The sequence below is a fragment of the Pituophis catenifer genome, unplaced genomic scaffold (genome assembly GCF_029215685.1).
Source record: "Pituophis catenifer annectens isolate HBS135680 unplaced genomic scaffold, rPitCat1.0.hap2 SCAF_3, whole genome shotgun sequence".
Classification (NCBI taxonomy): Eukaryota; Metazoa; Chordata; class Lepidosauria; order Squamata; family Colubridae; genus Pituophis; species Pituophis catenifer.
The window spans coordinates 178177720-178189817 of NW_027256883.1; the positions used below are offsets into that span (position 1 = coordinate 178177720).

General features: G+C 38.4%; 1 protein-coding gene across 1 annotated transcript; it reads right to left on the bottom strand.

Moving 5' to 3' along the window:
• Nucleotides 1-2046: 2046 nt before the first annotated feature.
• Nucleotides 2047-11418, bottom strand: BCAS2 (BCAS2 pre-mRNA processing factor). Its single transcript, XM_070939859.1, has 7 exons — nt 11213-11418; nt 11025-11117; nt 9279-9349; nt 8485-8646; nt 7078-7128; nt 3517-3597; nt 2047-2803 (listed from the first exon to the last, which is right to left on the bottom strand). Exons 1-7 carry the CDS (start codon nt 11303-11305, stop codon nt 2677-2679), a joined length of 678 nt encoding a protein of 225 aa, XP_070795960.1. The 5' UTR covers nt 11306-11418; the 3' UTR covers nt 2047-2676.
• Between the last annotated feature and the right edge of the window lie 680 nt (nt 11419-12098).

Consider the following 12098-nt stretch of genomic DNA (forward strand, 5'->3'; position numbering starts at 1 on the left):
TATTATATTTTAGTGGAAATACCTAGAGCATATTTATTTTAAATGTTAAAAAATGCATAAACAGCTTTTATTTCACTTGTTATATATCAGTGGCTATGACATTTGGCTTTGTGGACTGTTCACCCTTCATAATATTAAAGAGAGAGTGCTTGTCAGGGGATCTGGAAGGTTGCACCATAAAGAACAAAATAAATCTCATGGCAAAGCAGTACTATAATTAATCAATTCGAAGCCCAGCAATAGTGTCTTATTTTTTCTATTGTACTTGAAGCAATTTATTAATTAGATGTTGTAGATCAAATAGTATAACATTTTAAGGCTGATCTGTTGCATTCTTGCAAAATGGCTGTGTGGCATTTCTGTTCTTGAACTGTCAACAGCCAACCAATCAACAGTCCGAAACCAGAGCATGACTCAGAAGTATCTGAACAAACAACACTGATGCTAATTTACATAACATAAAAAGGTATTTAAAGGCCAGTGTTCTGACAGATGAGCACAATTCAAAGCGCACTGATGATATCTCCTCAATGGTGACGAAACATTTGCAACCAAATTGCCAAGCTCAGAGCTCAAACCAACAGCCTAATTTCTGTTCTTGTCAGTTCACAAATCATGACCAATTGCAAAGCACACCTTATGAGAAGCCCGCTTTCCACTCTATCTGTTCCACAAAATGCTTCCGTTACCACCAGTTTATAGATTCTTTTTCTGGGCAGATATGTGCACTTCCTAATTATACTGCATTTATTCACCATTCATATTTTCTAACAAAGCTTTTAACACATTTGGGATCCAGGGACATAACTGGAAATAAACCAATATTGTCACACCTCACTATGCAGTATGGTAGCATTTCTTTCCTAACTTAATCCTGATTTTCCAATTTTGTGCTAAATGGCACGTGCACAAACATCTGCAACTTATGCCTCTGCTTGCAGAACCGTGGCTGAGGTTTGGATTGCGGAAGTATTAGCTTTAAGAAAGTGAAATCCAGATCTCCTGCTTATGCAGGCAGTGCTGATGGAGAATTAAAATTCCTCAAGCTCTTAAGAAAGCCCTGGAAAAGGAACTGTGAAAAGATGGCTTGGCACTGGTTAGGTGATTAAGCTACTAATGTAGCTAAGTGGATTTTAATAGATGAAAAAATACAACATCAGCAAGATCCTAGAAGCAAGGACAAAAATGAACTAGAAAGAAATGCTTCTATATAAGAGCTCTGAAGAAATAATTTCTTCTGTAGTACCCTGTGCTCCATCTCTTAGTCAGAAGAATGGAGATAAAGAAAATTCATAAAGAAAACTGCCATAAGAGAAATAAGTGCTTTGACAGAGAGTTCATTCCACTTCCAGTTTGAAACCAATATTACTACTCATATTTAGTAAACAAACAGCTACTGTACTGCTGCAGAAACTGCAAATGAATCCCAACTGACCATTACTCTAAAAGAAAACTACAAATTTTGTAATTAGGCAAAGACTGGGGACAATATATTATGACAGTATATTATGATTCTAAAGCAAGAAACTACCACACATGTATGTAGTTATCTTGGATACTTTTTCCTACAGATAACGACTATGTTATGAGAGTGAAATCCTGATTTGCCACAGGATTCACCTGCATTCATTAAGCACAATACAACTGAACACAATCTTCTGAAAATTTCACCTTCTGGCACCATTACTATATTTCTGTGTCCTAAAATTACCTGGGAGCATGTTACCATTATCAATAATTCACCATTAATGTTACTATGATAGGAAATGTTTCGATTTTTAAGTACTGTGTGGAATATTTACTAAATCTAAATTCTTTGTCAATTTGCATCATTTCCATAACAGAATAAATAACACAAAGTTATTTGCAGCAAAATGTTAATTTAAAAGACCACTTGCCATCTGATAATTTAATGTATATTTTTATACATTACATATAGTTATGTAAATATATAACTGATATGAATATCATTTGCAGTGAAACCCAAACTTTTATTTTCATTAGTCCATTAAATAGAGTCCAAACACAAAATCTGTTCATTGCATCTAAAGTATGAAAAACCAATCAAGTTTTATTTTTATTTCAAATATGAAACTGTATTTCAAATTAAATAACCAATGTCCCACAACTCCTAAGAAATCGTACATTAAAAATCCCATTATACCATTTGTACTAATCCAATATATTGTCTTGACACTTAGAACAAAGGTATTTGCTGCCACTATGCATATTTGTATTTAATGCAGACATAATCTATTTTTTTGCTTAAGAGCAAATATAAAATCTAAGTAAATTATTCCATCTTTTAGATTTTGCTAACCATTTTGTGACATTTGAAAGTATTTTGACATTCACTGGCAACATAAATTTTGCCGCAGGATTTTTCAACTATGATGCTTTATTCTTGCTAGACAATTTACATTGGTATTTTTTATTTTTGTATTCCTTTAAAAAAAAGATACAATCCTTCATAAAAATAAATCCGTCCATGCTAAAAATCTGAAAAATTAATAAATCTTCTGAAGAGGTTTGGACTTTGTAATCGGTTTATTAAGCTAAAGTTCATGAATCACACAGGTGACGACTTCTATATCATTATATACATAGAGAAATCATCTTCACTTATGCACACGCTTCAGGCAATGCTGTATTAGCAACAATAAACTAAAGCAAGCCTCAGAAGTCTTGCTGGATGTTTTCTTTATTTGCCTCTCCATGTTGCTGCTTAATTTGAGAAATTTCATTTTCCAACTGCACAATTGTTCGTTCAATCTCATAATTTTTACTGACAAGGGACACCCATCTAGAAAAAAAGAAAGAAAAAAACATTATAAATGAATGTGCTAGTTTTATTGCTGAAAGAAAGAATATTCATCTTGGGGGTGTGCAATACCATATTGTCAATAAAATAGAAAGATAGCAAAGGAGTGCAAAATAGCATATTAGTTAGTAGGATGTGCTTAACACAAACAGAGCTTCACCTGAGATGACAGAAATAACATGGCTGTTGATGGGAGGAAAATATAGATAATAAGGGACAATGTGAAAAGATAACCGCCTTAATACTGCACAGAATTGTTAATACATAGAAACAGGGATTTACAACTCCTGCTTGCTTAATTATGTTGACTAATTGTTGACCAAGTCACAATTGCCAAGATTTAAAAATTATGCTAAGCCAAAAAGCCATGTTTAACAAATTATAATGGCTGGATAACCAATGGAACCAAATAAACTACGCTATGTCATGGCATGCCACACATCAGGTAACTTGGAAAAGTTATCTTGTAAACATTTAAGCTCCAATAATCTGCTCCATATTGAATTTCAAAAAAATCTTATATATTTTTTTTTTCCAATATGAGGAAGTGACTATTGAAAAATAAAAAATCTTGCAATTGCTAACTTCTATGGAAATATTTTATAAAACCCAGTTACATTTTAACAGATTACTTCATTAGTTCTGCAGAAATTGTTTTAAAAGTAGGTGAAATACTAGTGAGAAAAACTACTCACGTGGACTCCATTTCACGAAGTTTAGCACCAGCTGTGAGTTGCATGTTCTTCCGCTGCCAATTAAGGTCTTGGATGTGTTTTCTGGAAGAAAGAAAATGGAATAATGAATTATATAGTAATTTATTTTGCAGCCCAATACCTTAAGATAATAATCCTTAGAATTACAAACACTCATAACACAGGTCTTTAAAATGACATCATAAAAATGAAACAGCTCACTGGATACACTTGGAGCAACTCACAATGCTCACAGTGAGAAAAGCAGGATAGTTTTAGATTCTAGATGTGTTAACCAGAAGAGCATGGCAATAATTCTGGACTATCATTGTGTAGCTATGCCTCTGAATTACAACAGAATGAAGATCCCTATTGTATCAACCCTGATGCAGAGCACCTAAGATTTATTTTAATTTTATATAAATTATTTTAAATATTTATAAATTCTATTTATTATTTATATCCTAATAAATGAAAGTATAGTATTTTCCATCAACTTTAAATACACTGCAAACAAACTTTTATCCATTAAGAAAGGAGTTTCAAAAATCTAACTTTTTTTTAACCATCATGGAAATCATACATATGGACTGAATGGGTGCTGTTGCTAGATGATTTTTAATATGTTGTAAAGATTGGAGGTTTGCTGTTTTTGTTTAAGTTATGGTAGAGCCGTTTGAGATCGTCACCCAAGCAGAGAACAGGACTGGTTTACTCTCTGACCCATATGACTTATATCTTATGCGACCTGAAACAGAGTTGTTTGGAGGGACAGACGGCCATTTGCTTTGTTTGGAGTTGGAAAGCTGGTCATAGGGGATTGAAGCCAGCAGCAATGGTGGCTGGATTGGAGCCGGTGCTGCTGGCAAGTGGATTGCTGACTGCCAAGTCTACAGATTGCTTGCTTTGCAAGGGAAACATTCCAGGTATTTGGCAGAGACTGTTGATGAGGCATTGGAAAGGAGTGGCACCAATGAAGAAGTAGCTCTATCAGCAGAGTGGCTGTGGAATGAAATAGATGGGACTACCAGAGAATGGATGAGGACTATTTATTCATCAAGACAGGTTGTAAGGTTCCAGTAATGATGGGAGGAGAAAATATGATGGGAGGTGGGAGGTGGGAAGTGGGCCACTCACGGATCCAAGCCACAGGTATATTATGTTACTGCACACTCCAGCCCCAAGCTCACTCTTGGGCAGATGGCAGACTTTCAAGGCTCTGGGTTGTCAGCTGTGAACAACTAGTGATGCTAGTGAACAAGAGATTAGTCTGTTATAAAGCCACCTTTACTCACAACTTACTTGTGCATGAAAGGGCCAATGTGGCATTCATTACCAAAATCTAGCTGGGAGAGGAGGTATGTGTGTGTCCCCTGAGATATGTCTGCCTATTTCCAGATATTGTACCAGTGTGAGTGGGGAGTGGGGGGGGAGGGAGAGAGATTGTCTAAGATATTTGGGGCCCTTTTTCAGATTGCTGGGCAAGAAACACAGTTTATTAAGTTGGGCATCTAAGAGGGATCAGTTGTACCAGCACCCTGCTGCGTACCAACCTCCCTGCTTGAGCTTCTTGACACTATGGTTGGGCTGGTGATAAAATTTCTCCTTATGGTCTTTGGGGACTTTAATTTGCTTTCCTCGGGAGTAGGGTCAGAGACAGCTCAGGAGTTCATGGTCACGTCAGCCATGGGTCTAACCCAAGTCATCCGGAGCCTAACACATAATAGTGATAATGCACCTGATCTGAGAAGTGGTAGTGTTATGGATTTGGGAACATAAGCAGAATCTGTGGCTTCGGGGCCAGGTTTTGTATGGTTATCTAGGGGGACTTTGAGCCAGTTGAACCTTGCAGACCCTAGTTTGGTCACTTCAGTGTTAGATCCATGTCTCCTGGATTGCTAAGACTATGCATGATAGGACACATGACTGGATGGTTATTAACTAGAGAGGGAGTGGTTCTGCTGCTTTTTAAGTAGGCAGTAGTGCATCCCATCCTCAAGAGGCCTTCACTGAATCCAACTAATATGGACGTCTTTCATCCAGTTTCCAACCTTCCCTTTTTAGGGAAGGTTGTGAAGAGTGGTCGCAGGACAACTTCAAAGGACTATGGATGAAGATTATTATCTGGATCTTTTTCAGTTAGGATTCAGGGTAGGGCTTAGGACTGACACTTTATTGATAGTGCTCATGGATGACCTCTGGTGGGAACAGAATGGGTAGTGCATCCATTTTGGCTTTACGTGAACACTTAGTAGCAATTAATAATCATAGTATTTTTCTGGACTGGCTTTGGAAGCTGGGAATGGGTGGCCCTGTGTTGTGCTAGTTTTCCTCCTTCCTTTGGTGTTGCTTCCAGTCGGGGTTGATAGGGAGATAGAATTTACGGTTTCTACTTTATCAGCTACCTCAGGACTCAGTTCTGCTCCTCTATTCAACATCTACATGAGGCCACTGAGTGAGGCAATCTGTTGGTTTGGGGTGAGGTATCCTCAATATAAGGACGACCTCCAGCTTTATATCTTTACCCCAGGTTCTCCGAGTGATGTGGTGAATATCCTATCCTAGTATCTGGAGACTGTCAGGGTCTGGATAGGATGCAATGGGCTTTGACTTAACTTAAGCAAGACTTAATCGATGGCAGTATTATTGTCCAGGATAGACCCAATGTACAAGAAGGGAATTCTCATGCTTGAAGACCAGGTGGCAGCTCATGCTTGAAGAGCAGGTGACAGCTGTAACTAGGAGGTCCTTTGCACACCTTTGGATGGTACGCCAGTTGTACCCATTCCTGGACCAGGAGGCTCTGCTCACAGTCACCCCTGCACCTATAACCTCTCATTTGGATTGCAACATGCTTTACATAGGGCTATCCTTAAAGAACATTTGAAGCTTCAATTGATATGGATAGTGAATAATATTGGATATGCAACACGTGTAACACCACTACTGTGTGAGCTGCATTGGTTACTGGCATTTCCAGGTGCAATTCAAGATTCTAGTTGTTTCCTTTAAAGCCCTAAATAGCTTGGGACTAGGTTAACTAAGGGACAATCTTTTCCCAATAGTTTCTATCCATCTAAATCAGTACAGCAGGTTGGGCAATGCTGTGAGTCCTGCCAGCCAAGAAATGATGGCTAGCAGGGACCATGCTTTGTTTGCTCTGGTTCCTATCCTTTGGAACATCCTTCCTTCAAAGCCAAAATGGCCCTGACTCAGTTTGTTTTAAAAAACCTGGCTATGTGCCCACCCCGAGACTCCTAATGTGTTATGGGTGCTGTTTCTTGATTATACAGACAACTATTATGACAATTTTCTCAGATGCTGTATACATTTTGGTATTTTTGTTTTACTTCGCAGAATCACTAGGATGATATGGGCAGCTATAGAAAATAAGTAAATAAATTGTTTCATTTATGTGTATTCCTTACATAAATGGGAATCTGGTGGAATCTCTGGCCAAGAAAATTTTTGCTCAACTTAAACTAATTTACCAATGAGGATAAAAATGATGCAAACAAATTCCACAACCTTATTTCTTCTGCTGAAAGCAAAAGCAGTTCTTACCTTAAACTTTGCAGCTCTTTCTGTGCCTGTTCAATCATGTGGACTAAATGTCTAATTAGCAGACAAAAATACAAATTCATTATATTATTCAAATATAAAAAGGAAAAATAATGAAGTATTATTTCACAATAATTCAAAGTACCAGACTTCGTCATCTGAAGATGGGGCCAACAGGAAAAGGATCTACTATGGAATAGTAGTATTATGGTAAGATTTATAGCCCCTGCTATATGGAACAGCATAGGCCCTTTTGCAAATACAAACTTATGGTGTTTAAGTAAAGTAGTAGGTTTTGCTACTTTGCAGTGGTACAAATGCTTATCAAGAAGATCGCAGCTCCAACAAAGGTGTCTATGGGTCCATGGGAAGCCTTAGTGCCAGACTGGGGATCATTTTTATTAAAACTGAACATTCAATATTTATGATTTAAAGTATTTTACCTGGATAAAATAACCAAACAGAGCTTATGTTAATTTAGTTCCCAAATCTTTTTTATATGTACTGCTGTTAATGTTGCCATCTTTTAAACCTGACACTAAAAATATTAAAGTGGTAAAAACACCAGACCTATTAAAGGAAGTTACCAAACTTATTTTGCATATGCTGCAGTGTGTGATACAAAGAAATGAGTACAGGCAGTCATGAACTTACAGTAGTTCATTTAGTCACTATTGGAAATTATAATGGCACTGAAAAAAATGACTTATGACTGCTTTTCACACTTAGGGCCATTGCAGCATCCCCATGGCAACTGACTCATGTTTATGATGGTTGCCGTGTCCGGGGATCATATGATCCCCTTCTGCGACCTTCTGACAAGCAAAGTCAATGAAGAAGCCAGATTCAACCATGTTACTAACTTAACAACTGCAGTGATTCACTTAACAAGTATGGCAAGAAAGGTTGTAAAATGGGGCAAAACTCAGTTATCAAATGTCTCCCTTAGCAACATAAATTCTGGGCTCAATTGTGGTCATAAGTCAAGGACAACTTTTATTAGGTTTCAGCCTTAACAGAAAATTTGTGTTTCCCATTCCATTAGAAAGCGAATAGCAGAATAGATAATCCTCAGTTGGTGATCAAAACTGGAATCAGACATTACGATCTTATTTCATTTTACCTTTGCTTTACTGACCTGAAAAGGTCAAAAAGGCAAGATTTGATCATAAAGTTACTTTTTCATTGCCCCTGTTAACTGCACAAGATAACTAAAAGAGGCAGTTGCTAAACAAGAACTACTTGTAGCTATGTAGTGACTGCATATCAAACTTAATTTACCAATTAAGTCTCTTGACAGCATTCTTTTACTACCAAAAAAAATAAAGCCTCCCCCAAATGGAAATGAAATACCAAGTCTTGTAGATAACCCTTTTCAAAGAATGACTAAGGCTATAACAAACAGCTTACTCATTATATACTTTCCAGCCATTGCAGCCATACTGCGACATCAACTCCAAATTTTCAATTCGAACTGCTTGGTGTTCCAGTTGAGCCATTGAGTTATTAACACATTCCTGCCATGCTGTAATATCATTCTTCTGCCCAGAGGAGGGTGCAGGTAGCTCATATCTGTAATGAAAATGAGAGGAAAAACCATTGTATCTCATTAGAGTATAACTGATAGATAACCCATTATTTTGAAGATTTAAACTTATAAATGTATCTGTTTTGTAAGGGGAGTGTAGAGTATATAGAGTAGAGTAGAGTAGAGTAGAGTAGAGTAGAGTAGAGTAGAGTAGAGTAGAGTAGAGTAGAATAGAATAGAACAGAACAGAACAGAACAGAACAGAACAGAACAGAACAGAACAGAACAGAACAGAATAGGAAGGGACCTTGGAGGTCTTCCAGTCCAACCCTCTGCTCAGGCAGGAAACCCTAGTTAAACATAATTTAAATACCTGAAGATTCCAGGGCTTATACCAGCAGAAGTAATGACCCATTGTCTGTTTTTTTTTCCCAAAGGTCAATATTTGTAAAATATATGTCCATCTTTTTTCATATATTAATGATTTGTAACTCCCAAAACAATTATGTTAATTTTTAAGATGAAAAGAATTATTGACAACTGCCTAGTTCTTGTCATAATGAGGCAAGAAGTAAAATGTTAGCTTTTAAAAATTCAAAACATCCCCCCAAATTTTAGTTTTACGCTTTGCCCTAGCATAGATGCAGACACTGAATCTATATATAGCTAGCCTTACCTTTTCATGCTCAGTAATTCTATGGGCTGTCGGGCTGCTAGGCGTTCAAACTCATTTCTCATTATTTCAGTCTATGAATCAAATTAAAGATAAATTAGTTATATCCAAAAAAAGCAGGCAGCAAAAGATTATAATCAACACATTATCAACAGACATACATGTATAGCAGTCTTACCTCATTATCTTTTAGAGGTTTTGGATTATAAACTTTACCACTTCTTGGGCAATACATTGATCATCATATTCAGAAATATAGATTTGTGGAATTATTTTTCTTTAATTAGAATTGGAGGATGTCATTTATACATTTATCTCTGCAACCAAAGTTTTAAATTTGATGCAGAGTGAATTATCCATTCATAGCTAACCAGATGAATACAAACCAAACAGCAATACTATCTATGGAGAAATATCCTAAAATTAAAAACCCTGTGAAAGAAATGCTAATTTGCCAACATGCACTTCACAAATTATTGGCCTGAAGTCTATTATTTGAACTAGAAAATATAATTCTTAGCAAGAGACAAAACGTCTGATGAATGAATGCAGATTATAATCCTCTACAATTTGCCAGAAAGTAAATTTTAGGGGACAAAGTAGAATTTACTATTACTAAACCATTACTAACAGTTTTTGTGAGTCAAAAGTCCATTTCAGATATATGACACATACTTATTCTAGTCTATGAAAGTGATACTGCAATTGAGAATAAATGTGGCAATTCCAAAGTCTTTTTTTCCAATTTTCAGAAATGTCTAAATTGGTTCGGAGTCCCTCCACATGTTCTAGGTTACAGTTTAACATTGCAAATGGATCTGTTATGGGGATTTTTTTGGTAAGATATTTAGAAATTAGAGGCGTACAATTTCTGCAGCACAATCTTGATGATGTTGACAGGGTCATTCCATCCCATTCCATCTGGTCCACTCTATTGCTAATGGAAATTTTCTTTTTAAAGCACTGCAGATATTGCACACAGAACACATCCACACAAATAAGGAGAAACTTTGAAAACTGCCCTTTGTATTTGCAACGGAAGAATGGTAATATTACATTTCTTCTACTCGCAACCATTTCTGCAGAGTATATTATGTTTGGGGGAAGTACTACTGTCCCTTTCTTACCCGCTCACCATGCCTACAAAATCTGTTTTTATCAGAAATTTTTGTAAGGAAGAAAGGAAAGGGAAAGGAAAAGAAGGAAGGAAAGAAGGAAAGAAGGAAGGAAGGAAGGAAGGAAGGAAGGAAGGAGGGAGGGAGGGAGGGAGAGAGAGAGAGAGAGAGAGAGAGAGAGAGAGGGAAAGAAAGAAAGAAAGAAAGAAAGAAAGAAAGAAAGAAAGAAAGAAAGAAAGAAAGAAAGAAAGAAAGAACGAACAAGAATTGTGGGCAAGATCAAAACTACTCCTATTTCTAAATAGCAAACCTGCATCAGGGAAAGTGTCAATAAACACAACTCAATCAAGCATATTTCACCACTCCCTCCATCCCAGCCAGTATCTTCTGTGCGCTCGTGTTATGGAATGTCTAAAATTTAGACTCTTAAACGGTGTCAAGAAGAGGCCTTTCCTCAATTTAGTGTTCCCGTAACGGGCTGGACTCCCACTCCCATAATTCACGCGTAACTCCGTTGGATCGAACTAGGGAGCCGTCGTTACACTTCCTGAACGGCGGGAGCAACGCGGTGACAGAAAGGGCGTCCCGGCTTCGATCGGGGCCCGATCCCACGCGAAACACGGGTGGCGCTCACCTCGAAAGTGCTGTAGTCCGGCGTCGCCAGGTAGCTCAGGTAGTTCTTGGTGGGTCTGTAGCGCCGCGTCTCCTCCTCCACCAGCGCCGCGGCCTGAGAGAAAAGCGGACAGCGACTAGCTTAGCTCCTCCGACAGGCGCAACTGGACCCCGGCCCGCCTCTCGCCTTTCCCGACGCGCCACTCTTACCGCTTCTCGGACGCCCGGCGCTTCATAGCCCTGGTCGAAGTAGGGCAACGCATCTACAGCGACTTCGCCCGCCACTAAGCCCGGGCCGGCCATCCTGGACCGCGCACGAGCCCTTTCCGCTTCTCAGTTGCCCCGCGACAAAGCTCCGTTTAGGCCTCGCCTCCTCTTACAGCGCCTGCGCGGATGTACACTTCAGCTTGGCTCCTCGGCCTAAATTTTACCCTCGGAATGGCTGGCTGAAGAATTCTGGGAGTTGAAGTCTTCAACTTGGCAAGTTTTGAGGCCCTGGAAATCGTCCAGCCAATCGGTACCTTCGCATCGTTACGGACACCACGGAGCTGCTTAATCGCCCCTCCCTTAGCTCATGCTGTTCAGATGATTGGACTCCAGGTCTTGCACTTGCGCACTACTGTAGCTTGGCAAAAAATATTCGGGCTTTTGCTGTCCAATAGGTCTGAAAAGCATAAGGCTCAGTAAGGAGCTTGAGGTAGCACGTATCTTATTTTGCATGCTTCCAGGATGAGCTATAGATCCTGGATTCGTCACAAATGTAGACAAAAAGTACATTACGTAGTCCACTGCTAAAAAAAGATGAGATATTCCTTACTGAGCTAATGTCAAAATAATCATGTCCCTTGTCATCTATAGCAATGTTTTTCAAACTTGGCAACTTTAAGATATGTGGACTTCCAACACTCAGGATTCCCTAGCCAGCTTGAAAAAGAAAACGGGGAGGGGGGGGGCAAAGATATTGGGTATTAAATTGGCTTAACATGTTTGCATTCCGTTTATGGCTTGTCCTGTACTTAAATAAGAATGTTTTACTCTATGTCTTAAATCATTAAAGTGCCAAAAGCCTCCAAGCTGCCCCCCTGCTTGTTTTACA